The sequence below is a fragment of the Neopsephotus bourkii genome, unplaced genomic scaffold (assembly GCF_033783945.1).
Source record: "Neopsephotus bourkii isolate Nb327-2 ecotype Australia unplaced genomic scaffold, CSIRO-AGI_Nbou_v1 NB_1792, whole genome shotgun sequence".
In the NCBI taxonomy this organism is placed as follows: Eukaryota; Metazoa; Chordata; class Aves; order Psittaciformes; family Psittacidae; genus Neopsephotus; species Neopsephotus bourkii.
Window position 1 is genome coordinate 2,107,102 of NW_026902266.1, and position 26,758 is coordinate 2,133,859.

At 43.2% G+C, this 26,758-nt stretch overlaps 1 protein-coding gene across 6 annotated transcripts in view; it reads left to right on the plus strand.

The window, feature by feature from the left end:
- The window catches only part of RAD51B (RAD51 paralog B), a 457,491-nt gene that overhangs the window by 23,844 nt on the left and 406,889 nt on the right, over positions 1–26,758 (plus strand). For 5 of the 6 annotated variants that reach the window (XR_009729580.1, XR_009729582.1, XM_061380317.1 and 2 more), the window contains exons 2-4: positions 18,191–18,284; positions 19,145–19,258; positions 22,642–22,758. Coding sequence is in view for 3 of the 6 variants with exons in the window: in XM_061380317.1 (XP_061236301.1) it covers positions 18,201–18,284; positions 19,145–19,258; positions 22,642–22,758 (315 nt within the window). In the remaining 3 variants the exon portion in view is untranslated. Of the gene's footprint in view, positions 1–16,434; positions 16,601–18,190; positions 18,285–19,144; positions 19,259–22,641; positions 22,759–26,758 lie in introns of those variants that run through there. The other variant, XR_009729581.1, reaches the window with a different exon arrangement.

Sequence of the window (26,758 nt, forward strand, 5' to 3'; positions counted from 1 at the left end):
TGAGGAGAAGAGTACTCTCTTCCCCTTCCTTCCTGGACATCAGCAGCTGCCAAGCCCCTCTGTGATCTGTCCCCTGTTGTAGAAGGAAATCTCTCTTATGGCGCAGTTCTTGCTAAACCAGAAGCAGTTCCCACCATGTGTTCCCTTGCCCCATTGACCCTGAACAGCCAGGTCACAGAGCTGGCGAGACCTCAGGAGCGTGGTGCCTGGTTGGCATATGGCCTCCGCTTATACCTGGCTTCCCTTGCTCTCCTCAGAGTGTCCTGAGCCACCCCTGGGAAAGGGACCTTCCCTTCCTTCCACCTCCCACCCCAGGGAATGGACAAGCTCTGCTGCTGTCCAGGGACCTCAGCACCACTCAAGGTTTTAAGCTGACAAGGTCAGTTTCCACTTGGGCAGGTGAACTTTGATTTTAAGGGCTGGTAAGGCTCTGGGGGCTTCAGGCTTATTACTTGCAAGTCATCCACAGGCATGACTATGGATTTGTATCATGAAATGGCTTATTTCTTCTAGGATGGTAGGGGTTTGCTCCATCAAGGGTTTGCCACTTGGTTTACTGCTTCATGAACAAGAGGGAGGGTACAGAAGCAGGAGATGCCTACAGTACCTGCTCTGCTTTTCATCCCTGGGCAGCTGGCACAGATGCCAATGGAAAAAGTGCTGTCTTGAGAGAAGTGCTAGGGAGAGCTGGGGATGTACTGGTTAGTTTGTGTCCAAAGGCACCACTTAGAATACAAAGCTATGCTTTTCTATGGGGGTCTTTATTACCTGCAGCAATGCAAAAGTTGTCTGCTTGCCCCAAAGTATGATTGCCTAAACTTAACTCTGAAGTAGAAGGGATGTTTAAAATCTCTAGCCCCCTTTTCCTGTAGGAGATTCCTGACCTACATCTTAGTGGAAAAATACACTTAGAGAGATGCAAGCTAGTGCTTATTAAGCACTGTAGGTACTAAAAGCCATACAGTTCTGTGCTCCATCATGCTGAGAAGCAGAATACCTTGTCCCACAGGACATGCTGCCATGCGGCTATACCACTTCAGGACCTGAACAGTACAAACGCCTACTCAGGAATGCATTTTGCATTCTAAAATGTGTTCTTAATTCCATGAGTTCCAGTGGAAAATGTCATGCTTAAGAGGGAGAAGACTGAGATCCCATGTAACTTCATCACTACTTACAATTTTACTTGAGAACATCTAGTTTAAAGTTTCAGCTACTTAACTGAGACTCTAAAGACCAAATGTGGAAGGTGAGTTGTCACGGCCTTGGAGCAGGTCCCCTGCCATCACACAACTGCAGACTGCACTACACGTGGAATCTGTGCAGCTCCAGTGCACAGCCAGGATGAGCTTCCACCATGCAAGGGCGGTGATGAGTGCAGGGGTTGACACAAGTCCTGTTGGTGGCAGAGAGAGGACTGGTGGTGACATCTACATTCCCAAATCTTCAAGAGCTGGACAGGTTGGAAGCAGCTTTTCCGTGTTCTCTGTATTTGGGACTTCTCGTAGGTCTAAACAAACTGGCAGGTTTTCTGTTCTAAGGGAAGCAGACCATTTCCTGGACACCTTACACTGGAGTCTGGGCGGCTCACCTCTTCTTTTGTAGCCGCTGGATTTTTTGATGTGAATGGCCTCACAGTATCTCGGAAAATAGCAAGTTTTAAATGGTAATCCCAAATGCTTTACATCAGTTTGTATTTATGCTTTAGTCAATTTAGGAGCTAAAGACCCCTAAGTATCTGGTGGGTTTTTTCATGCTGTTTGTTTACACTGTTGTGTGGCATGCTGTCCTGCTTTCACACTATCGTGAAGAAGAAGGAAGTAGAAGCAATTTGCTCTTTAATAAAAATCAGTAAACATATGCAGTTGAGACAATATTTATTAACTATGTGAGCTGAGATATGCATAGTGCGGTAGATCTCTGGCCTTTCAAATATGGGACCCTTTCCAGTACAGAAAATTTTCCTTTGTGGTTAGTCCCCTTTGCAATGTATCTGCATTGCTACTTCAGTATGGTTCTATACCTAGTATTTTGGGGATGCAAATAATAGCATTTGCCTTCCCTTTACGGTTTTCACCGAAGGATCTCTAAGTGCTTTTCACAAACTAGTGAAATAATTTTCACTTCAGGCCTTGAAGTAGGTCAGGATTAGCCCCAAATAGCATTGATCAGGAGCTGATGAAAATGTCCTGGCAGCTCCCAGAAGGTCATTTCAGAACTGGGAAAGGGAGTTTAACATTTTACCCATTCACCAACTTTCCAGATTTACAGGAGTGAGTTAATAAAGTTCCAAGAAAGTTGAGGACCTGGGAAAGTGCTACCTGGTTTCCACCATCTGAATCTACCCCAGAAATGGCTTTGTATATCATCACGTCACTCCGTCTGCCCAAGTCAAAGCTGGCACATGAAGGGACTGTCAGCGTTGATAGGCAACACAGTTTTATCTTGTGCAGAATAAGACTGATATCCCTCTATTTGCTACATAATCCCATCTCCATCAGTAGAATACTTTTGGGTAGATATTGCTAGGGGCAACAAGCCATGATAGAGGCTAAACCGAGGTGACCATCTGCTCTATCAGCTCGTGTTGTTGCAGTTAACTGCAGAGCTTATCTATGTTGCTGTTTCTGTTGTCAGACCCGTCATCTGACACCACAGCTCTTCCCATTGCTCCCATTTCTCCATCAGCTCCTTTGGTAACCTGTTCCACTGCAAGTCCATGCTGCAATCACAGGTACCCTAAGTCTCCTGTCTGCACCTCATCTTTAGCAATGGTACACAAATGTGCTGATAGCTGATAGGCTGTAGTTTCCATTAAGGCCCACAACAGCTGCAGTTGTCAATGCTTTGGAAGGCAGAAAATATTTGACATGCTTGCTTCCAGGCACAAGTGTAGCAGCACGTTCACAATTATTGTTCAGTGCCTCTGCTGTAACACCCCCACAATGGTACATAATAGGCTTTCAGGGATAAAATCAGCAAAAAGCTTCTGGTCAGTCTTTGAGTTTCAGTGTATGTGGAATAATACATTATTTCAACTGATCCTTCATATAAATGCATATACACATTGTGAGTGTGCATGTTTAGATCCATAATCATAGCAGGTAGCCTTCACGCTGCACCGACTGCATCCTAACTTCTACTGGCAAAGAAGAGCCACCACCAGCTGAGCTGCCAACAGCAGTGCCGGCCCACTCACTGCCACTTTCCTGAGCATATGCAATCCAGAGAAGATCCAGAACAAATCTCTGCGTACACATGAAGCAGGTTAAGATCTGAGCTGATTGCTCTTGACCTTGCAAGCTGTGTGTCTGCTTGCTTTGGTACACAGGAAGGCCTGTTTGATCTGGGAGGGGGTTAAAGCCTCTTACTGATGAGCACTCAGCTCATAGAGCGGGGTGAGGTCCATCATTTTCAAACATGTGTTACATAAGGTTTTAACATCAAGTTGATGTCCTGCTCCATCTTCAATAAAAGTGGGAGTTTTCACCCTGGGGACCTTCTGATGTCTTTACTAGGGTTTGTCTTCCCCTCTGTGTGCATTTTCTTACTGCTAATGACAGCAGTGTGTACCCAGCCTGAGTCAGACCCAATCCACTCCTCTTCCCCAGCTAAGGCATCAGCTAAAACTACTCCCTCCCACCCAGGCTGCTGTGCTGATCCCAGGTATCCTTCTGTTCTGACGCTGCTCCATCTGTTGGCCATTGGTGCCTATCTGCCATCTCTAATCTCAGTCATGTTGCAAATTCTCTGGGCCGGGACTTGCCTTTTTATTGTAGTATTGATGTGAGCCAGTCCCCAACAGGATCTGTAAGGGCTATGATCTCATAGTAAGCATTAAATAAAAGTCTTGAAGATTTTAAGGATGAAACACCCCAGCCCACTTCCACTAATGGAACAGCTTGGCCAAAATACCCATGAGGCACTTCTGTTGCCCCTTTCCATCCAGGCTTGTCCCCCAGTGTCACACTGGAAGGCAAATCTCTGCTGATGACCTGAACGTGCCAGTGGTGCCAGTGGAGGGGGGCACAGCTGATGGCACATGAGAACCCTCTTTCGTTGGACTCTTGCAGATGACACACAGTGTCCACATTAGGCAGGTGCTGGGATGTTCTGGCAAAATAGATTTTTAACAGTACTGTACAGTCATCTGGCTCCTCAGCAGGGGCTGGCTGGAGTTAGCATGGCAATTGTATTTTGATTGATAAATGTGATGACAAGGCACAGTTACCCTTTGATCTTGCAGTGAGCACAGCATGGTCCCCATAGCATGCTTATGGCAGGGGTTTGTGCTGTGTGACTGCTGAAAGCAGCATGAGCATCTCCAAACACCAGCATAGGCTACCGTTACCCTGGCCACTGTTGTCTGAGCAAGAGCCAGGCATGCACCAAGCATGACATTGATGGTGAAAGTGCTGTTGCCACTACACTGTGTCGCAGCAAGTCTGCCCATGACCTTCTATCTGCCTGTAAAGCCAGTGGAAACCTGTCCTTCGCTACTGCCATGTATGGGCCATTAAACACTATTTCTCTGCTTTATCGTTCATCGCCCCAATCCTGTCCTTCCTCTCTGCCTCACCAACTGCCTCCTGGCAAGGTCTTACTGTGTGTTAGGGCTTTGGTGTTCATCTCAATTTCCTGGTTTGGATCTGGTGACTTAATCCTTGCCACTTGACAACTTTTGCTTGGTTTTGGACTCCACAGCACTGTAATTTCCAGCTCTTCATCGTCACCTTCTCACAGACTCTCTGTTGTCTCCTCCACGGGAATCTCTGCTCAGCTCAGCTGTGTGCCCTATCTGGGTGTCCCCACCCAGTTACACAGCTTTCACTGCTATCTCCAATTCACATCTCAGAACCTCTGCCTCCCTCCTAGCTTGCCACCGTATCCCTACACATTCTCTGGCACCTCTTCCCAAATGAGTTACCAGCAACTCAAAATGCCAGAGCATATTTCTGCTCCCTTTTTGCTTCCCGTATTCCCCACTTGTCTGTTCTTCCTGGTAGACACATAATGGGGGAGGCAGAAACATCTCTGACCTTCTCTGCTGCTCTTCGTTAATTTGCCTGGCCTTTATGTCTTACCACTTTGTCCTCATGCCCTGACGTCCCCCTGCCGGTTTGGTGCTGGTGTTCCACATGCCTGTTTCCCATTACTCATCGTGTACACAAGATGTTTTCTTCAGCTGACCTGCTAGAATATACCCTTCTCCCCATGCCAGTCTCTCTCGCTGGCCCTAAAAAAACCAGCAAATTAAATCATCTGCGTATCTATTTCACATATTTATGAGTGAGGTACTAATCCCTGCATAGTGAAAGGGTCATATGTACAGAAGGGGAAATGAGGACACCAGCATTAAAGGGAGAAGTGGAGGAAGGGGGACCGAGAGCAAGGGCAGGACAGATGTCAAGGAGGTGAGCTTACAGTGTTGCAAAAAAATGCAGATAACAAACAACAGCAGATCAGGGTATCGCTGACAGTCCACATCAGTGCTCCTGCTTTGATAGTTCTGCATTTGGTCTCACTTCTTCCTGCTCCCAGCACCTACGTCTTCAGAGCAGAGACCAAATCCTTCAACTGGCTGAAACTATGCATAAAGAAGTTAAAAAAGCAGCAGACCCCCTCTTCTCTGTGCCTTGTGATAACAGACATCTCTCCTTCCCTTCCACCCCAGTGGGAAAGCTGATCTGTCATGTGCGAGGACAGCCCTCCCAGGCCTCTTTGCGAATGCTCCATCAGAGCAGGGAAGCTCTTTCTGGCTTCCCCAGCACAGCTCACGTGTTGCGCAGGTCCCAGCGGGCAAAGGATTTGCATGTGATGCTGTTACAGTGACCTCCTGAAACCTGGCTCCATTTCCCGTCTGCTGTATGCTGTTACTTTCTCAGAACACAAAAGCAGGTGAAATGTCTCTGGGATGCCACAAAACCCTCTCTGGCTGCAGCCATGGTAAAATAACCCTCCTTAAAGTAATAGAGAGATCCTTTTGTGTGCAAGAGCTACTTTCAGACTGGGCTGGGGTTTTTTACTGCCTTATAAAGGATTCTGCAATGAGTGAGCTGGAGATCTGACAGTTGCATCCCAGTCATATTTTAACACAACGCAGACAGCAGATGCTTCAAGAAGATTATATTTCTTCGTGTACATCAGGTCTCCAAGGAGATTGCATATTCAGGGTCAAGGGCTGTAGGGGGCTGGCTCTGCGGCCTTGCAGGAGGATTTTTCTGTTTCCAGCAAAGTGTATCTGTAAAGCACAGGGCGTCCTGCCAAGCCTTCTGTATGGAGCCAGCAGGAAATGATGCTCCCAAGAGAGATTTTACCTATGGCTCTGTCTGGGATAGCTTTTATTATAATAATAGCAGTTGATCAAATAGCCCCCAGTGCTGCAACACCTTGTAGCCTGAATATTAGGGCTGAGCCTGAGCAGGGGAGCAGCACTTCCTCATTGGGCTGTAAGAAGGTTATTCATGGTGGTGAAACTGTCTGCCTCTGTAAAGGCAGGCAGAAACGGGCACTTTGGAACAGTATGATGTTTTTGAAATGCAGATAGCCTGGCCAGGACAATCATCAAGGACAGAAGGCCTTGCAAGCGAGACAGTTATGTCCAGAAATGCAAGGAAGGCTCTCACAGGGTCCCCGCTGTACACACTGGCAAGACAGAGATGATCTAAGTTTTAATGAGGTTTTACAAAGAAGCTGCGTCCTCCTACTCCTGATCATGAAAGAACAATAATTTATCTGCTTTACATATTGAAGGGTCAAGGCTAAGCAAGCACACCTAGAACGGGAATTTCCAATTCCTCAAGACTTAGGAATCCAAACCTTGACACCAGCACCTCTCAAACACCAGCCCTGAGAATATCAATAGCTATCAGTAAAATTCAAGTACAGACACAGGCACTCTAGGGTGGCAGCTCACAGCCACAGTGATACACTGGATGCTGAAATAAGTAACAGCATTGGATGAGAACCAAGGAGAACACACAATTCACTTATTACTAAATTCTACATCAGACAAAGCTGCTTTGACTTTCCATGAATGTTTTCCTAAGGGACCAGCAAAATTTAACCAAGGAAACGATGATTTACCTCAAGTGCTATAATCCGCACAAGGGAAAGGAAATGGTCTTAGCAGGTACCCTCCCAAGCCTGTAGAGACACATGGGGCATCAGTTCATCTTTGCAGTGTGGCTGGCCTTCAAACATGAACTGACCCACCACTTTCCCCCACTGTCATGCATGGAGTTTATTGGTGCCAGAAACGGTAAAGGTCAGGAAGCATTTGTGCAGTGGACAAAACAGTGACCACAAGAGAGGCTGGATATATATTAAAGAGCCCTTAAATGGACGTCACAAATAGCCCTGATTTCTCTCTTTACCCTGCAAACGGCTGCCATGTGCTTTAGTCCCCTTGCAGGAGGTGCAGTGGAATTGCCGGTGAACACAGGATGGTTCAGAATGCCTGTCAGAATGTGCTTTCCTGGCACCTAGCCCACCCTCTTGCTAGGGATCAGCAGCACTGCAGTAGCCAGCCTTGGAGGACTGGGGGTGAGGACATCCTTGTCATACCTCCTAGAGGAATAGGGAGTCTGTCGTAATTCTCTGAGCTTCCCCAGTCAGCAAATCAGATAGAAGCACCACGCTTGGCCATGATGTTTGGATCTATATCTAACCTTTTCGGGTTTGGGAATAAATTCGTTTCTGAGGGGTATACCTGGAGCACAGTTAGTCAGAAGCAATGTGATAATAAATTTCATTTTACTCATCAGTCCTCCTGCCTTGGTGTCTATGAACAACATCTTGCTCTTCTTGGCTTCCTTCAATATCCACAGTTTTATGGCTGCAGTGGTGGCAGAAATTTCCTTTTTTATCCATGTTTTGAAGAGGCAGAAGGAGAAACTGAGGCACTGGTAAGCAAGGATAGTTAGCAGTGGGAAGGAGAGACTGAGGAAATTTATGCCCATCCCAAGCTATTTTTTCCATTTCTTTTAAATTATGTAGTTTTGATGTTATGTGTTGACTTTGGTTGTTGACAGACTGCATGAAAAGAGCCCATGTGTTACTCCAGGCATTTTGGCAGGTACGAAGGAAAGCTATCCAGCTAAGATCAGCAGCTAACCCACAACAAAGCTTAATCTCCAGCCAAAAGCTTAATCCAACAGAAACCAAACATCTGCCCTTCTCGGGCTCTCTGGGATGGAGACAGAGGTCTTGGCTTCTGGGGTGGGTCCAGAATTGTTCTTCATCTTCTGACTCCTCCCAGATGACAAAGCAGGGCATGTACCCTCGCTCTGTGGTCTAGGTAAGAGACTGTGGCATAGGCTGCAGATGCCCAGGCTCTCAGAATTTCACCCACAAAACCTCAAACTGAACCGTATGTAGATCTAGTACAAATAACAGTGTCCCCCCCTTGCCCTATAAAACCTTCTGCTGTTTCTGGCTTTTCTCTCCCAGCGTCTCTTTTCAACACAGCAGATTGAGACCATTATCCCTGGAATAAAGAGTGTGCACGCTGGTTGTTTTTTTTTTTTTCACTGTATCTCATTCCTGACCTCTGCTGCTTTTTTACTATTCTGGTTTATAATAGGAATCTGAAAGCTCAAAGATTTTCTTCACATCTGACATTCATTCATACTCTCAACTTCCTTTTCTTCTCTGTCAGACTAAAGGCAGAGAAAAAGAAAGAGCCAAACCTGTGTGTTTATGATCCGTATTTTTAATACCCAAAACCCTGAGTATTTTCTTAGTCTTGCTTTGTGTAACTTTATTAATTTCACTGACCTCATTGTAGATCCTCATCAATGTAAGAAGGAATTCAGGTGGTATATTGAAAGAGTATTGGTTTTAAAAACAACATTGACAGTTAAGACAAACGAGTCTGACGCTCATCTGCCCACTCAGAATCATAGAATAGAATCATCGAATAGTTAGGGTTGGAAAGGACCTGAAGATCATAGAATCATAGAATAGTTAGGGTTGGAAAGGACCTTAAGATCATCAAGTTCCAACCCCCTGACATGGGCAGGGACACCTCGCTCTAAACCATATCACCCAAGGCCTCATCCAACCTGGCCTTGAACACTGCCAGGGATGAAGCATTCACAACCTCCCTGGACAACCTATTCCAGTGCCTCACCACCTAACAGGAAAGAATTTCCTCCTTATATCCAATCTAAACTTCCCCTGTTTAAGTTTTAACCCATTACCCCTTGTCCTATCACTACAGTCCCTAATGAAGAGTCCATCCCCAGCATCCCTATAGGCCCCCTTCAGATACTGGAAGGCTGCTATGAGGTCTCCACGCAGCCTTCTCTTCTCCAGGCTGAACAACCCCAACTTTCTCAGCCTATTTTCATATGGGAGGTGCTCCAGTCCCCTGATCATCCTCGTGGCCCTCCTCTGGACTTGTTCCAACAGATCCATGTCCTTTTTATGTTGAGGACACCAGAACTGTACACAGTAATCCAAGTGAGGTCTCATGAGAGCAGAGTAGAGGGGCAGGATCACCTCCTTCGACCTGCTGGTCACGCTCCTTTTGATGCAGCCCAGGATGCGGTTCACTTTCTGGGCTGCAAGCGCACACTGAAGCCGGCTCATGTTCATTTTCTCATCGACCAGCACCCCCAAGTCCTTCTCCGCAGGGCTGGTCTGAATCTCTTCTCTGCCCAACCTGTAGCTGTGCCTGGGATTGCTCCGACCAAGGTGTAGGACCTTGCACTTGGCATGGTTAAACTTCATGAGGTTGGCATCAGCCCATCTCACAAGTGTGTCAAGGTCCCTCTGGATGGCATTCCTTCCCTCCAGCATATCAACTGAACCACACAGCTTGGTGTCATAGGCAAGCTTGCTGAGGGCGCACTCAATCCCACTGTCCATGTCAGCAACAAAGATGTTGAACTTCCCATCCCTGATGACTTGTTTAAACTCCTGATCTTATCATTCAAGGCCAGATATTTGAAAGTGACCACAGATTTAGAGTGACTCAAGTTTTACCAGTTCAGGTCATCTCTACCCTGATTTTCTTCAGATGGCTCCTGTTAAAAGTATGGCAGCTGTGCTCCCCTGGGGCTAAAAGTATTTCAAGCCGTAACCCCTAAAATCAAGCCAGCTTAAATCAGAGGCTTTTAAAAACCATTTGGTCTTTGTATATGGGTTGGTAAGTCCCTGCTGAGAGGTGATGGATACATGCAGCTCCCAGTGGAAGCTGAATGGGAGCTGGTTGAATTAAAACTTTTGTTACAGTAAGGCAGTGAAGTCACACAGCCCAGGAAACACCTTTCCCCTCTGATGCCATGACAGCATACCTATGATGAAAGTCAGTGATGAATGCAGAATGGTTTTGTCTTCTGTCACCCCAGAGGCACCTTTGTTTATGGTGCACTTTATTTTTCAAAGCTGTGAGTGGCTCTTTCTGTGACTCTTGAGTGTGAAAACTCCTCAGGTTTGGGAAAATATGCCTTCAGTGACTGGATTGAATTGGATTGGATTGACCTGTGATGCTTACTGAAGATTTACAAACCTATATGCTAAAGACCACTGAAATAAAAGTTCAGTTATCAGACAATCAATAGGACCTGCGTTCAGCTAAACAGCTAATCATGCATTCAGCTTCTCACTGTACACCTTCACACTGTACAGCGTCACACTGTACACCTATTTTACTTCAATTAAGCACAGGCTTAATTTGCTTATTAGTTCATTTATTATAATTATTTGCTGTGATGATTTAAAAAATAGCTATGACTCTGTATAATCAATTTGTCATGAGCAGTCAATGAGGATAATGTGATCATAGCTATGGCATCATGCCCAAACAGTGAATGGCAAACATGCTTGAATGAATACTCTCTATAGTAATTGAGTTAGTGATAGAGAAGTTCTGGGGTGATATCTGAATATATTATTGCTGTGTGCTCATCCCAGTAAAATGGGTAAGCAGCACTGTGCTTCAAGGTAAAAAACTAATCACCATGGAATTAACTTGATGTCTTCTTTCCTCTGTGTGTAAACTCTTCTATAATCATACACTAAGATTTTTTGCATCTGTTTGCCAACACTACTAACACATGGGACTCTGGGTCTCTGATTTGATTCTGTTTGAGACTGTGAAGCTCCTTGTAGGTGGTGTGTGAGAGTGCGTAACATTGGCTTGCAGGGCATGAAGATGTCTCATTCTTTCATGGCCAGGCAGAAAACTGCAAGGCACAAACAGCGCATGAGTGGAGAACATCCTCTGCTTTCTCTGCCCAGGTTTGGTGTTTTTTTCTCCCTTTCATGCAACTCAGCCACCTTTGGAAATAGTTCAGCAACATCTTCTGGGGAGGATGGTGAGGACATCTGAGGCAAGTTTCCTCTGTAGTCCCAGCCATAGGGATCTCATTCACCGCTTTAAAAAGAAGCAAAATGAAAAGCATGCAAGAGCCAAAGGCTCCAGACTGAAAAGATTCATGGAATGAAATGTTCCAGGCTCTGTTTGTTTGCTGGTCTGTGTGTTTGTTGTTTGAAATGAGAGCTATTGCGCTCGGTTCAGTTGCTGGGTTATCAGAGCCATGAATCTGTCATGTAATAAAGTGCAGACTTCTTCCAAAAAACCCAGGCAGTCTTACTGATGTGGAACATGCCTCCGCAGGCAGGGAGATGAACAAAAAATATTCACATCAGGGGTTATTGGGGTTTTGTGACACTGTACGTGAATGGGTCTGTCTTTTTTCCAGGGGCACCCCCATTTCTTGCAACTGTACAGTGGGTCTGGGATGTACTGTTCTCTGCTGGTGTTGTCCAAGCAAAAAAGCTCATCTCCCAGTAAAGTCCAAGGGCTCCCATTGTCTCTTTCTTGACTGAAGAACTCTGCAGATGGAGCGAGGGCTGCACCTGAAAGCAACAGATGTCCTACCATGACTGCTAAACCTAGGCACCATCAGTACTAATTTCATGGTGTCTGACTGTGTGTGATGACAAGGGGTACACAGTGCACTTTGATGGCTGCTGTGAGGTGCTTGGAATTTTCTAGTCTAATTGCGTCTTCTCAATAGAGGCTGGCTGCTGTGACGGATCACAGGGTGACATGCTGGATGCACACATCCCCAGAGAACTGTGCTGATCAAAGGGGAACCACTGAGCTACTGAGTTTTATTCACTGGTCATAGTGAAGCAGATGTGCTTCACAGGACTGAAGTCTAAATATAGTTCAAGTTTCTGAGTAACAGGGAATATTGTAGTTTTTCCATGCTTTAGCAACAAAAAGCTGCAGCGGGTACCTAAGGATCACCTCGGTTAGATATTATCTGCTTTGTGCAATGCTACTAAAAGCCTACTGCTCTGATATTTGTCATTTCTTGGTTTACCTCAGCATCCCAGGGAAAGTTACAGAAAAATTTGTGGCAGGAGTGGTAAGATCTCGTGATTGCAGACATCACTACTGGGACAACCCCAGTGCCTCAATAAGCAAACTCAAGACAGGGCAGTAAAAAAGGGGTGCTGGTAGGGCACAGTTGAAAGGCAGGAGGAGGTGAGGGGGGGGTTATGTAAGGTAAATTTGGTTTAGCAGGTATGGGTAAAGATCTGCTCTGGTATCAACAACTCCATATTGATTATTATGCTGCCATTCTATCAGTTTATGGCCTTCTCATCTAACAGAAACTTAACATGGAAATATGACGAGGCCAAAGACTTGAATGATTCCTGCTGTCCCTTTAACCAGAAAAAGCTAAATGAAGTAGGAAGCTGATCTTGGAAGGTAATCTGCTTAGATGAGTGCAGGCTAAAAGTGGAATAATCCCTGAGGTCTCTCATTTTGTTTGCTGTAGTTTGGGCAGAAAGCAAATGCAGCTGAATTTGCCAAAGCTGTAATGTGCAGGTGAGCCTGTCCTGCCTATAACAGCAGTGAAAGTGGCTAGTCTGCTTTTCTGTAAAAAGGGTAGGAGGTCCAGATGCTCTCTTTCAAAAACTCTACACGGCTGCTGAGCATTTCTGAAATGGTTTTGGGGGTGATGGGTAATTCTGAATCCCCAGTGGCACATGTGGAGAGGCAGAAAACAGAGAAATGCCTTCTGTCTGTCCTGAGAAAAAGGCTGCTTTTTCCTGGTTGTAAATGTGTGTGGTTACACAGGTCCTCACTAATACCTGAGGAGAATTCATCATAATTTGGCTTAATCCCTCCTGAGCCACAGGAAAAAGGTTAATTGCCTGGGGAGAACCATTTATCTGATCCACAGACAGTCCAGAGGATTGAGGGAGGGGGAGAGTCAGTCAGAATGAGAAGATGAGCTAATTTTTCACAGGTCTGTTTTTCTTGATCTGTTTATTACAGCCAATGATAACAGTGAGGTTGTGCTGAGCAGCTTGTAAAAACAACAGAAAAGGTTTCCCTTCCCTCTACCCAGCCCTGGAGCAGATGCAGATGAAAGTCTCAAGTGAAGTAGCTTTGCTAAAGCTGTGCTGATATGAGCAGCGTGGAAAAAAAATGCATTTTTAACCAGGATGCAGTTCTCCCTGTGAGATCCTTTAATTTGCCTTTTTTTTTTGAGATGTGGGAACCTCAAAGGGTTGGAAGTAAATCTGCATCTCCTTTGGGGAGACAGCAACAGAGAGAATAATTCATTGGAGGTTTGTTTGTGTGCTGTTATTGAGGAACCACTGGGACCCTAATCCCAGGAAAGCATGGGCTGCTCTATAATTGCTATCTAGTCTTGGAAGCACATGGGTGTTTGGTTGTGGGTTTTTTTAAAGAATGTGGTAGGCATCAAGTAGATAACCCAATGGAGTAAGAATATATTTGACTAATTAGACATTAGTCAGAAAGCATAAGGTGGGGAATTGCTCTGAATATCTGAATTACACTTGTGAGTCAGAGTTGTTGCTGTGTTCTCATAGTTTAAACTCTTTTGAGGAGACACTTTCCTTTCACAGGGGTTGGGTAACACTGCTAATTTTAAGGCAAGAATTAATGGTTGGTAAATAGTAATAAATCCAAGGACTGCAGTCAGTATCAGTGAGCTAAAGCTATTTCAGTAATTAAGTGAATGACCTGAAATGTTCCAGAATGCAAAACTATTATCTCACAGATAATCTCTATTAGCTCACAGAAGGCTGCCTTGGGTTTGAGGAAGAAACTTTCTGTGGATTCTATTCCAGAAAGGAAAGAAACTGCCATTATCTTTTCAGTTCTGGAGGCTTGCAGAATTACTTAACTGCTGAATATTTATTTGGATCAGAACTGGTAAGTTTCATTCTGTGTCCTTCAAATCAGACTCAGTCCCTTTTGGCTTACCCCTTAGCAAGCTAATCACCATTCCCCTTTTTATTCTAATTGGTGTGTCTGATGTGAGAGCACTCTCCTTCTGTGAGACTTTGTTGCTGTTATGCTTCGCCTTTCTGTAAGTCTTGCTCCAGTGTTGCTGATTTAAAGGACCTTCTTAAATTAATGTGGTGAAGCTCAGTTCTTATAATCATCTCTTAGCTTTATTAATCTCTTCTTATTTAAAGTTCCAGGAGCAGCTAAAAGCTTAGACCAGAGCAGCTCTCTGCTGCATCATGCCTGACACATGTCTAGTGGGCTGGCACTACTTTGTTTACAGTCTAAATAGGTAAAACCAAAACTGAGAAGGAAAGCAGATACCCTATCATTACAGGGCTTGACCGAGGTCACAGAGCAGAGCTGTTTGCAGAGAGCTCTAATTCTCTAGTGACTAGTGCCCTCGGCAAACATACAGAAGCTGTGGAGCTGCCTTCTGTGTTGCTCCTTACGAACACTGAAGTGCCTAAGCATATGTGAACACTCCCCTGATTATCCTCTGGGTATATAACAGTAACTTGAGAAAGTTACACAGAGAAGATGGTGCATGATTATTCGTCAGCAGGTTTAAAGGGATATCTGTGTATCTGAGAAGTAGAGAGTGGAACAGTCATGACTCCACTGAGAATGCATGTATCTTGCAGGAGAGGCACCAGGGAGTACTGGTTTTGGTCTCAAATCTTCTGCAGGACTTGGTTGGTAAGATTTGCTTTCCTCGCTCAACAAAATCCCAAAACGGTTCTCTGGTTTAATACAGGTATTCTGTTTCTGTAGAAGATGGTAAGGAAGCCTATTGGCTTGGAGGTGAAGGGGAAGCTCTGCTCATTTGTGGGAGGGACAAAAGTCAGCATGGCAATGTTACTTTTTCCTGCAGCTCTGGTTGGAAGGTAGGGCTACTGCTACCCCTGTGCGAAGCAGGAAGTACTGCTCTGTGACACAGTTATACTATGGTCATGCCCTCTTGTTTCCACTGATACTAACTCGCAGCAACAGACATCCTTTGCGTTCCCTTCGACAGCTTTTCTCAGTTGTGAGTTGTTTTTTCAAGTGAACTTTTAAAGGCCAACTACACTAGGAGGAGCTCTTCCTCCATGTCATCTATCTCTGTTAGCTGGCTACCCAGTAAAGCTCCGAGTTGCTTTCGTGTGGGCTGCTTACTCCTTGTCCAGCTTCTTAAGCCCTCTGTACTTCTTTGGGCATGTAAGCTCCCTCACTTCAGCGTATGGAGGAAACACTAATTCCACTGAGCCTTTTTTGATACTACAGTTGTTGGGCATTTCATGATAGTCAGCTCCTTGCTACATTTGGGAAAGCGGCTGAAGTGTTCTGTATTTCACATCTTCAGAGTAGCCTTTCTTTTTCAGTACAGACAAAGCTACAGCCCTGTGGTTGTTAAAGCACAGGCCTTCAGTAAACGTCACAGGTAATACTGGTCCATTTTTTCCTTCAGATAGGTTAATTTCTGGAATTGTAAAGATTATGCAGACAACATACATGCAGTACTTGGTGCCCTTTTTAGGACAAGGTAGAGTGACTTGGAAAACTCATCCTGCAGACATGAGTAAAGTCGTGTCAGCCACGTTTGTTGACTGATGCTCTCTGTCACATTCACACTACAGGGTGATCACTTCAGTCAGAAGGCATTTCTCCCACACCTGACAGCAGACCTGATGTCTGTAAGCCCTCAACTTAAAGAATCAGCATTCAAATCCTCTTTACTATAAATGAACGTATGCATAGCACTCTCCATGGCGAAGGTTTCCCGGTTCGGTAGGTGCTTTACGTGTAGAACTTTATGCGGTACAGCACACAGGCCGCCACCACGGGCCGCGGAAGTGGGGAGCTGAAGGGCGCTCCCTCCCGCGCGCCCGGGAGGCACAGCTCCCAGCATGCACTGCTCACCACCGCCACTCGTGGGTGCGGCGGGATTGGCGGGAAGAGCAGCCAATCGCGAGTGAGGGCCTTGCCCAGGGCCCCGCCCGCCCCGCGCGCGCCGCCGGGAAGGTTTGAAAGGTCTGAGGTACACGGTGCTCTTCCCGGCCCGGCCCGGCCCGGCCCCTTCCCGCGGGGAGCCCGCAGCTGCGGCGGGAGCGGGACTTCAGGTGCCCGCGGCGCTGCCGGGGCCAGGCGCGAGTGCCGGCTGTGCAGGCAACTCCGGGTCCCGCAGCGATGGGGCACGCTAGCGCCTGAGCCCCTAGGCTGCGCGGTGGGAGGGTGTCCGCCGGTGCTCACCTTCAAGGGGTGGGGCTATAAGTGTGTTTTCTCCTTCCAGGCGAAGTGCTAATGTCAAGGTCCCCTGCAGCTTTTTGTGTAAGTTCATGCCGGTATATGTGCGTTTTACCACCTCATGGGTGTCCTTGTCTGCTTGCCGGTCCCGGGGCCGCCGAAGGTACGGACAGTGCTCCTTGGGGAGCACTGTGGTCGCCTCAGTCAGTTGACAGAGGTTGTGCCTCAGCGGTTTGTGGTGTTTATGTAAAAACACTGTCATGTGCGAGGTAGTGTGCAGGTTGTGTAGTTGTTAATGCAGCTGGCAACTCGAAGGGCACGGAACTCTCAAAACTTTGATTTTCCTGTTGTCTAAAGAAGGTTTTGTAGAGGGCACAATGAAGTTTCCATCTTGTGAAGATGTGAGGCCTGTGCATCTGCAGAAGTAGCGATTTGGCATTATTTAAAGGCCTTTTTATTTTCCCTAAGCCTAGGGCTAATTAAATACCAGGGATATTGCCTAAATAATACGTGTGAAACAGTCTTATGTGCTTGAATATACATGTAGGTTAGGAAAGCATGTGCTCTAGGTCGTACTGGGCTGAATACTGTCCTGTGGAGTTTTGTTCAGTAGTATGTAATTCATAAGAAAAAACGGCGACCAATGCAAATGGCTGAGGGCTAAGGGGAGAAGGATTCCTAGTGGCAGTGCAATCTTATTTGCTACGTAAAATAGCCTTAAGGCTTATCTGGAATTATCAGGTATGCTTTAAGCAGGACTCTCAATAAATACAATTTAACACCCTGGTGGTGTTTAAGGCCAGGTTGGACAGAGCCTTGGGTGACACAGTCTAGTGCGAGGTGTCCTTGCCCACGGAAGGGGGATTGTAACGAGGTGATTTCAATGTCCTTTCCAACCCTATCCATTCAATGATTCTGTGATTTTGAGTGAGTGAATATTCCACAGTTGATGCTGCCTTGGATTAGTGGTACTTTTGTTCAATTTTAAAATAATATTTACATTGTAGTTCTCATTGTTATATGCTTAGCTTTGGACTCTGGTTTCTTTTACACTGCTGTCTAAAATAAAGAAGTCTTTGTTAACTGTGTTTTATAAATTGTCACATAGTGTGTTTGACTAGTTTGACCATGTTGAGTCATGCTGAAGTATTTTTCTAGTCCTTCAGTCTTTCTGCTGTCTCCTTTCCAGGTTCTTCCTGTTCTTTTAACATCTGTCGCTAATCCCAGGTCACCAGAAAAGTGTTGTGTTCTAGCAGTATATGTTATAGGTCTGAGTACTTACTGTGATTATTGTTTGTGTTTAGGCATCCAAAGAGAACCTTATTTCTTTCCACTGCAGTATAGCATGAGGAGTTCTTGTTCAGTTTACCACTGAGTAAATTCCAGCTTTCTTATGTACCAAAAACACCTGTCCTGTAAACATTGCTGACTCTACTGGCATGATCTCACACATGGTCAAATATGAGGGGATATGATTTAACACAACTGCTTTCAGAGTGATAATATAATTTAACATAGACTTACATCTATCACATTCGTTTTTATATGAGCACATATACACAGACACACATGCAAGTGCACCAACTTTCCTGTTCTTTATGGAGGAGTGGGTGTAATTGTCCACATAATCATACTCTAAGCATCTTCTAAAGTTTTGGTTTGTTTGCCTTGTAGACTGGATATCATGGCTGCTAAGAAACTCAGAAGAGCAAGGTTGTCTCAGGAGCTGTGTGAAAGGCTGAGTCGCCATCAGATCACTACCTGTCAGGTAAAATGATTATTTTACACTTGTGGGGCAGACGTTTTTTGGGGGGTGGGGTGGGGTGGTTATTTGTTTGTCCAGGTTTGGTTTTTATTTCTGTGTGTGTTTTCATGCACATACTGTTTACTATTTTGAGGTTTAATTTACAGGGAGCTTTACTTTCTATAAAATAGGGTCCTTGCACACTCTGTCTGGCTTACTGCCTTGTAAAAATACAGCTTTAACATGATAGATGCCCAACTAAAACATTTAAGCTTCTATGTACTTACTACCTTCACTTCTGAAGAGCCCGGAGTTGCTTTATTTTATCAGGGGTGTGCAGCTACTACTTGTGTTGGGTAAGACACTAATTTGTGAACACTTCACAAAACACATTTATACTTTGTAACCTAGTGTGTGGACCTGCTGTGAAGTTACGCTACCAGTTAGGGGTTGATTCAGCAGTATGTTCTGAAGTTCCTGTTACAAATGCGCTCACCTAAAGAGAGCCAAGAGGCCATATATATTTCAATAGTATGCATCACAAATGCAGGATCTAGGCCTAGGACTGTGATCTAGAAGACATGTTGTATTTTGAATGTTATTTTTAGGTAGATAGAGACTTCTGTGGGCAAAAAGGTGCTATTATAATTTTATTACACAGCTCTTGAATGCTTGGTCCTTTGACTCCATGTTCTTTAAAATACAAATACAATTTCTTTTAACATACTGATACCAGAGAAGGTTAGGAGAGGTAGAGCATAGTAGTGTATGACCGCACAGTGTACATTCCATGGGTTTACCATCTAGTTATGTATATTGCATCAGTTTAGTCCTCAGTCTTGATTTCTAGGTTGTGGTCTCTGATCTCTTCTGTCATTTTTCAGGACTTTTTATGTCTTTCCTTCTTGGAGCTAATGAAAGTGACGGGGCAGAGCTACTATGATGTGCAGAAGCTTCTTTGTAAAGTCAGCCGAGCTTGTGCTCCCAAAATGCAGACAGTAAGTATGTGCATGTTGTTTGCATCTGGTTTTGATGCAATTTCTGGGAAAAGGCTGAACAGTGTCACTCATCTTTTTACATGGGAGGTTTGCAATGTCTCAGTTTAATTGCACAATAAAATACTACTTCTATTTTTAAAGGTAGATCTCTGAGGCACTTTAGTTTGATGCAGTGACTTTTATTAGGCTTTATAGCCTCAAGAGATTGCTCAGGCTTGCAGAATCAGTTCTTAGTGCAATAGGGAAATACGTCATTCTGTCTTGCAATCCAGCATCTAAAAATTGCTTCTGATTTGGACCCTGCAAAAAAAAAAAAAAAAAAGAAAAAAGAAAATAACACAAAAACATTGTTTAGAAACAAGCAGAGAATAAGAATGTCAGTATAAATTGCTTTTAGACATAAAATGTGTGTCAAGGAGTGTAATGATCCTGAAGGTAACCTGAGGATTTTTTCCTTCCATGTAAATGAGCTGTAGTGTGGTTTTAGGCTGCAGGTAGCATAACTGGGCCAAGTGCAACAAGGAATGGATGTTAGGTACAGTGTAGGGGCAGGATTTTGTTTTCTTTTGAATTTGAGTGAAAAGATGTCAGAAATGGGGCCTTTTTAGAATAGAGAGTACATGGACAGTTCTGACCTGTGTCAATACAGCCTGTTTGTTTTCTCTTAAAAAAAATAAAAAAACCCTGTCAAAGTTTATGGTATGTATTTGGCATAGGAACTTTGTAAAACTTTAAATTCACAAACATGCTGCATTAAAGTTAGTGATATGCAGAATTAATATGACTTGTACTGAGTGGATTAAAAGTGAGCTAATTACACATCACCACACAATCAAATTTCTTTGCCAAGGAGCTGGACAGATACTGAAGCTTGTCACACAGCAGTTGTCAAGGACTGTTAATACAGAGCCAGCTGGTAGAATCATAGAATCAACTAGATTGGAAAAGGCTGTTAAGATCATCAAGTCCAGCCATTACCTCAGGACTGCTAAGACCACCAATAAGCCATATCTCTGAGGGCCTCATCTGCACAGTTTCTGAACACTTCCAGCTACAACCAGTTATGTACATGCATAAAATAAGGAACTATAGTTCCAGCACAGAGGATGTTGGCTATTTTTAAGGGATGTGGATTGAATTTCTGCAAACACAGGATTTCAAATGGACTTCAAGTGAGAGTGACTGAGGTAACATCATGACTGATACATCAAGAATTTCTTGACAGTGTCTTTGAGTAAAAAAGTAAATAGATAATAGGAGTTACAAGTAAGGGGAAAATACTGGCAAGATACAATATGGGAAGCACTGAGCAAAATTTAAGAGTATGACAAAATCTGAAATAGAACTCTAATTTCTGGAAAACTTGCTTCCCAGTATAAAGTACAGAGTGAAGCTTACAGAGCTTATAAGACAAGTTAGTAAAGGGGTGACTTGATCACATGATATGATGAGTAGAAAAAGATAATTATATTAGATTTCTCTAGAGTCCAGCCGAACAGGATTTGGTGACTGGAAGATAAATTAAAAAATAAATCCCTGAAATGAGAAGTAATGAGAAAATCCTTAGAAACTGACATAAGTTACCATTTGAAAAGATCATCTGAGGATGTGGTAATTTTCCATTCACTTAGATTCCTGATTTAACTGTTGAATTTTATTTTATTTTCTTACTGAAAGACAGTCTGATTCAACCCTCATTTTCTGGGTTAAATATGGAAATCACAGGGTAGAATTTTAGAGTTTGTGTTAGTCAGGAAATGTAGACTGGAATATCGTTTCCATGTTCTGTGGGTTGTTTGTTTTTTTTTTTTCCCAATCTATGGGGTTTAAGTCCTGTCAGAAGTTGAACAAAAGAATTACAGAACTATGTTGCAAATACTTCTTAATTAATACAGTATTCACTCTTAAAGTGAACCTGAACATAAACTCTGATCCTTTTGAGTGAGGTAGAATTCATTGGTTTTGTATTTGCCTGTTCTGTGTCTTGAAAACTATTTTTCAGATTTATTTCTCCTCAGTAGAACTGAAGAACAGAGAAGGTCTGAATGAAGTTCAAATATGACTCTAATATGCTACCTGTCATAACATGGGAAGAATTGTAGCATAAAAAAAGGAAGGTGCAAGCTATTGTCCCTCAGCCAGCTGGTAAAACTAGCTGGAAGCCTTTCTGATCAGCTCCAACAAAAATGCTCACTTGCTGGCGCAGCAAGTATGGACTAAACTGCATAGGATTCAATAGTGTGCTTATTTACCTAGCTATCGATGAATCCTATAGAGGTGCTTCCATGGTACACTATATTCCCAGCAGACTATCTTAAGACTGGGGTGAATCTGATGCCTGAATTTCTGTAAGGCTTAGAGAAATCAGGTGTTCTGGAGTGGTCAGTCGTGGCAGGCTATGGGAGTACACTGTGACAGGGCTTTGACAATCTCTGTTATTGGCACAGGAGTCTGAAAACTTTGAGAGCTCTTAACTGTAACTACAGCAACAAGCTTTAGATCAAATCAAACTTCTGATGTTCAGGATGCTCAGTGGTTGAAGAATGTGTCAGTTTTGGCATCAGTTTTGGCATATGTCTGCAAGATGTAAGCAACACCTGTTTCTTTTGGAAACCTCATGTTCTGTGTTTCCAGATCAGCATTTGCATTTTTTTATTTCTTCTTTTCTGGTATAAATTGATCCCCTGAATGAAAATAATGCTTATGAACTACAATTCTGATCTTAATCCAGTCCCAACTATTTTCAGCTCTATACCTGTCTTGTCTTCTTGACCAGCCTTGCTTATAAAAGTAGAAAATTATGAATGGCTTTGGGATCACCCGAGGCTTGGTCAGAGACTTGGAATCTTCAGCAAACCTTTCTTTCAATCCAGGTAGTTTCAAATTGGTAATGAATGTTGGCCAGGAAGTTCTTGGTTTTAGGTTTCATGTACTGTTTTGTGTTGGTCACTAGTAACATGTATAGTGTTTACTTGTTTAAAAGTTGGAGTTTTACAGGTTTAAAGCAAGCCTTGTTGAATAGAGGCACAGAAATCCTTTGACACGTCATTATTAAAGGCTTATTATTTAATACTGTGATGAGGAAGACACGATAAACTTTTACATTTACTCTGTGAACTATAAATGGGATATAAATGTGAAGGATGATGAGGTAAGGGAGGAATACAGTTGAATATAGTAAGAGATTGCTCACTGGCAAGTGTTAAGTCATTCCAAGTTGATGAAAGCAAATGCAAGAAGTTTTCTATTTGGTTGGACTTGGTGATCTTAAAGGTCTTTTCCGACCTAGTTGATTGTGATTCTATGATTTCCATAAAAAAAGAAAAATATATTTTCTGATTTGTGTGTTTGCTTTCTTTTGCCTTTTCCTCCTCCTCTTGTAGGCTTATGAAATGAAACTGAGGAAGTCTGTCAATCCCTCTTCAGCCTTTTTATCTACCACGCTGCATAGTTTGGATAAAGTCTTGCATGGTGGAGTGCCCTGTGGATCTCTCACAGAGGTAATTTGTTTAATATATTTTCCTGCAGTTGTGCCTTATACCTGTCCTGTGACAGGTGCTTTATACACAACATACACAAAATTTTTCAAGGAGAAGGGCTTTTTCCTTTTGTTTGGTAGAGGCTGTACTTTTTTGGTGTCTGTTTCCCCACCCGCTGCCTCCTCCCAGGGTGTCAGGTAAGTGGGAAAATGGAGGAATTAAAAAATTTGGTGACCTTATTTTCCTTTAAAAAGGAGGAAAATTTTGCAGGAAATTCAGGAGAATTGTTGGCTGGATTTTACAGTGGGAGAGTTGCAGTGTGGTTTTGTGCTGTGGTTTGTGGTTTCAGCACAAGGTGCTGAATCAGGAGCCTGCCCTTTTAATACTGACTTATTCTAACTTTACTAAGTCATTAGTTTTTATGAAGGTACCATAAGCAATCAGGACAAAAGTGTGACACATATAGTCATGAGAATGACTTTACAGAGCTGTAATATATAACTAATATATGCAATAAACATATAACACATTCTTTGTTAAGAAAGACTGGAATTAAGGGCTCTATTATATGCACATACATTGCAACACTGCAAACTGCATATGCGTCTATAACTCTCTCTGGACTTTGGGTGCAATACTACTTTTTGTTTGAAATTTTCTTTTAAGACTAGAAGGCTTCATCTTCTAGTGCCTGGATTTCTCTGTGGCCTTGCAGAAAGTGATTGTAACTTGCATAGTTTCTATAATCTGGAAAGGCAGGGTTTGTTTAGGTGTTCATAGGAGTCACTGAGTGTTATAAAAACACGAAGGTGTAATATCTGCCTTAGGAATTTGCTAAACTACCAATGGAAGTGGAGAAATGTGTATATTGGAGTATCAATAAATGTGTGCCCTATTCTAATGTTATTCTCTTTGCCCTCCATTGTAGGTCCTTAGAGACAGAATCTGTAACTCAGTGGATACTGGTTTTATGCAGTGAGCCATATTTGCCACCTTAAAGTTCTGAACTCAGCTGTGCGCTTGAAATGTCTTGTGTGCCTCATGCTCTGAATTTAGATAAGTTGAAACTATCTTTTGCCATAAACATATCAGCTGTCCCTACCAACTGCTTTCCTTTGTCTACTGTGGGAAATTACCACAGTAGAGGAGTAGAAGTGAGAAATTACAAAAATCTTACTCTGAGGAAAATATTTTTTCCACACCCTATAATCAAAACTAAGTTAGTTTTTATCTCAGAAAACACTTATGGAACGTGTAGTGATTTAAAGCATATTAGTATTTAAGCAATGCTGAGTTTAGACTGTAACAGCTTCTGCTCTAGTAAACTCATAGGTAATGGGGGAATATTACTTTTTAAAGATTCTAAGTATTTCTTTTTTTATAAGATGTACAGGAAAATACACCATTCAGGTCTTCATGAAAATGATTAAGAAACCATCCATGGACTTACATTGATCTGTCACAATTATTATTTTCATCCTATTTAGGCCTAGTTTTGTTACCAGTTTACTGTAAGCAAATCGGGTTGAAAGAATTTAATCTTAAAATGAATACTACAAGTCTTTAAATTCTGGGAGAAAAGACTGGCTAAATTCCTTTTCATTGAAGAAGAGCAAGCTGTTCTTATACGTAGCAGTGGGATATGTAGGATCCTGAGATAATAACTGTGCTGCTGTTGAGGATAGAGTCTTTCAGCAGGAGGTTAGATTTTAGTGCCTAAAAATATTTTTATCAGCAAAGCAATGGCTGCACTAGGTGTAGTTTGACTCCTTTTATTTTGGATTATTTTTCATGCAGTCAGCTGATGAAATAGCACACCATATGTTTGGAAAGAGATGGTATTCACCTGCAGCTGGTACCTGGCTTTCTGAAATTTCCATTCGGTCCACTATTCCTCAGTGGAGGCAGAGAATGGTTGTTCATGGTTTAGGCTCCTTAAACTTCCGAGTTGTGCTTCTTTAGTTGAAATGTAGAGCCACTGCTGCATAGGTAGGAGAAAGAAGTAGAGCAGAGATGTGCCTTTTTTGTGATGTGCTGATTTGTCCTTCAGCCTGTGAATGGCTCATGAGTGGTGCCCAAAACAAGGATGTCACTCTTCTGTAGGTTAACCCAACCTATTTTCCCTTCCTTTTTGTGGCTTGGCAGTTTTGACTAAGATGGCCAAAGTGTAGAAGTTTGCCTTAAAGGATCCTGGAATATTTTTTCCCTAATTAAAAAAAAAAAAAAGTGGATGTGATCCTTTTGAGTCAGAAGAACCATGCAGTTAACTTACAAGGCTGCTGAATGTCATGAATGTCTTTTTTCTTAATCCTAAGCATAGCTATCGCTCAGCTAGCAGTGCAGTCTCTGTCTGACCTGTTCCTGCTTGAAGACCAGGTAGAATAGCTCTGGAGCACAGAGAGATCTAAGCTTGCCAGTTGCCATGTACATGGATCTGTTGGAACAAGTCCAGAGGAGGGCCACGAGAATGACCAGGGGACTGGAGCACCTCCCATATGAAGATAGGCTGAGAAAGTTGGGGCTGTTCAGCCTGGAGAAGAGAAGGCTGCATGGAGACCTCATAGCAGCCTTCCAGTATCTGAAGGGGGCCTATAGGGATGCTGGGGATGGACTCTTCCTTAGGGACTGTAGTGGTAGGACAAGGGGTAATGGGTTAAAACTTAAACAGGGGAAGTTTAGATTGGATATAAGGAGGAAATTCTTTCCTGTTAGGGTAGTGAGGCACTGGAATAGGTTGTCCAGGGAGGTTGTGAATGCTCCATCCCTGGCAATGTTCAAGGCCAGGTTGGACGAGGCCTTGGGTGATATGGTTTAGAGCAAGGTGTCCCTGCCCATGGCAGAGGGGTTGAAACTTGATGATCTTAAGGTCCTTTCCAACCCTAACTATTCTATGATTCTATGGCATTGCTCCAAGGGCCATCCAGGAAAAGAAGTGGTTGACATGCTGGGAGTTTTACTGGAGTTCAGCTAACCTTTGAGTTCTAGGTTTTGGTTTGATGTAGTTTTATTTATTTATTTATTGTTTTATTTGAAAGCGAGTTCTGCAAGCAGTTGACCTCAAAACATTGATGTCTGGTATAATTTTCCTGAGATGGCATAAAATACCGCTCTTTAGGAAGTAAATGCAAATGCTAAGTTTTCCAGAGCTCTGTAATTTGTAATACCTCTCAGCGTGATTGATTATCACAATACTCAATTTTAACTTTTTTCTTCAGTGTTCCCTTAAAACATATAAATGTTTTAAAAACCTTTTGAGATATAAAAAAATCTGAGAAAATGTTACTAGCTTCTATTTTAAGAGTGATCATACTCTGTATATATCAATGTATTTAAAAGTAGTTGGGGAAGTGAATATATTCAAAGATAGGCTGAACTTTTATCTAACTGACCTTTTATCTAAGTGAAAAGCACTGCAACAGGAAAGGTGTTCCATTGTAATTTTTTTTCTGACACCCCCCCCTCCCCCAAAAAAAAGAACCAAAACAAACCCAAACTTTTTTGTTTTGTTTTGTTTGGTTGGTCTTTTTTTTCGTTTGTTTTTGTATTCTAACATATTTTGGTTAGAAATGGAGACCTGCCTGACGCAGTTACCTTCACTAGGTGATGTCGCGAAGTGTCTGAGATGTTGATGTCTGTACAAGACATCTGGTGGATGAGCCCAGAACTGCAGGCTCTGTATTCTACCGGTAGCTTGATCTTGGTTGCACCCTCATACCAGTTTGACAATATTGATGCATAATAACTGTTTAATTAGAAATGTTGTAGAGAGAACGAGGTAGACTCCAGAAATTAGATGACTAATTTAAGAGTTTAAAGATGTCTTTAAAAAAAAAAAAGTTTGTTGCTTTCATTTTGCAGCCTTTTAGGTCCTAAATGTGTGAAGTGATTAGGGCACGTGTTGAGTGTTTCTTCAGGAACGTAAAGGCAGAGAACAATTAACTCTGCAAAAACAGAGTTTCTCATTTAAAGCCTGGTTATGGAGATCTTAAAGCATGGTTGCGAGTGTCATGAGTTCTGAAGT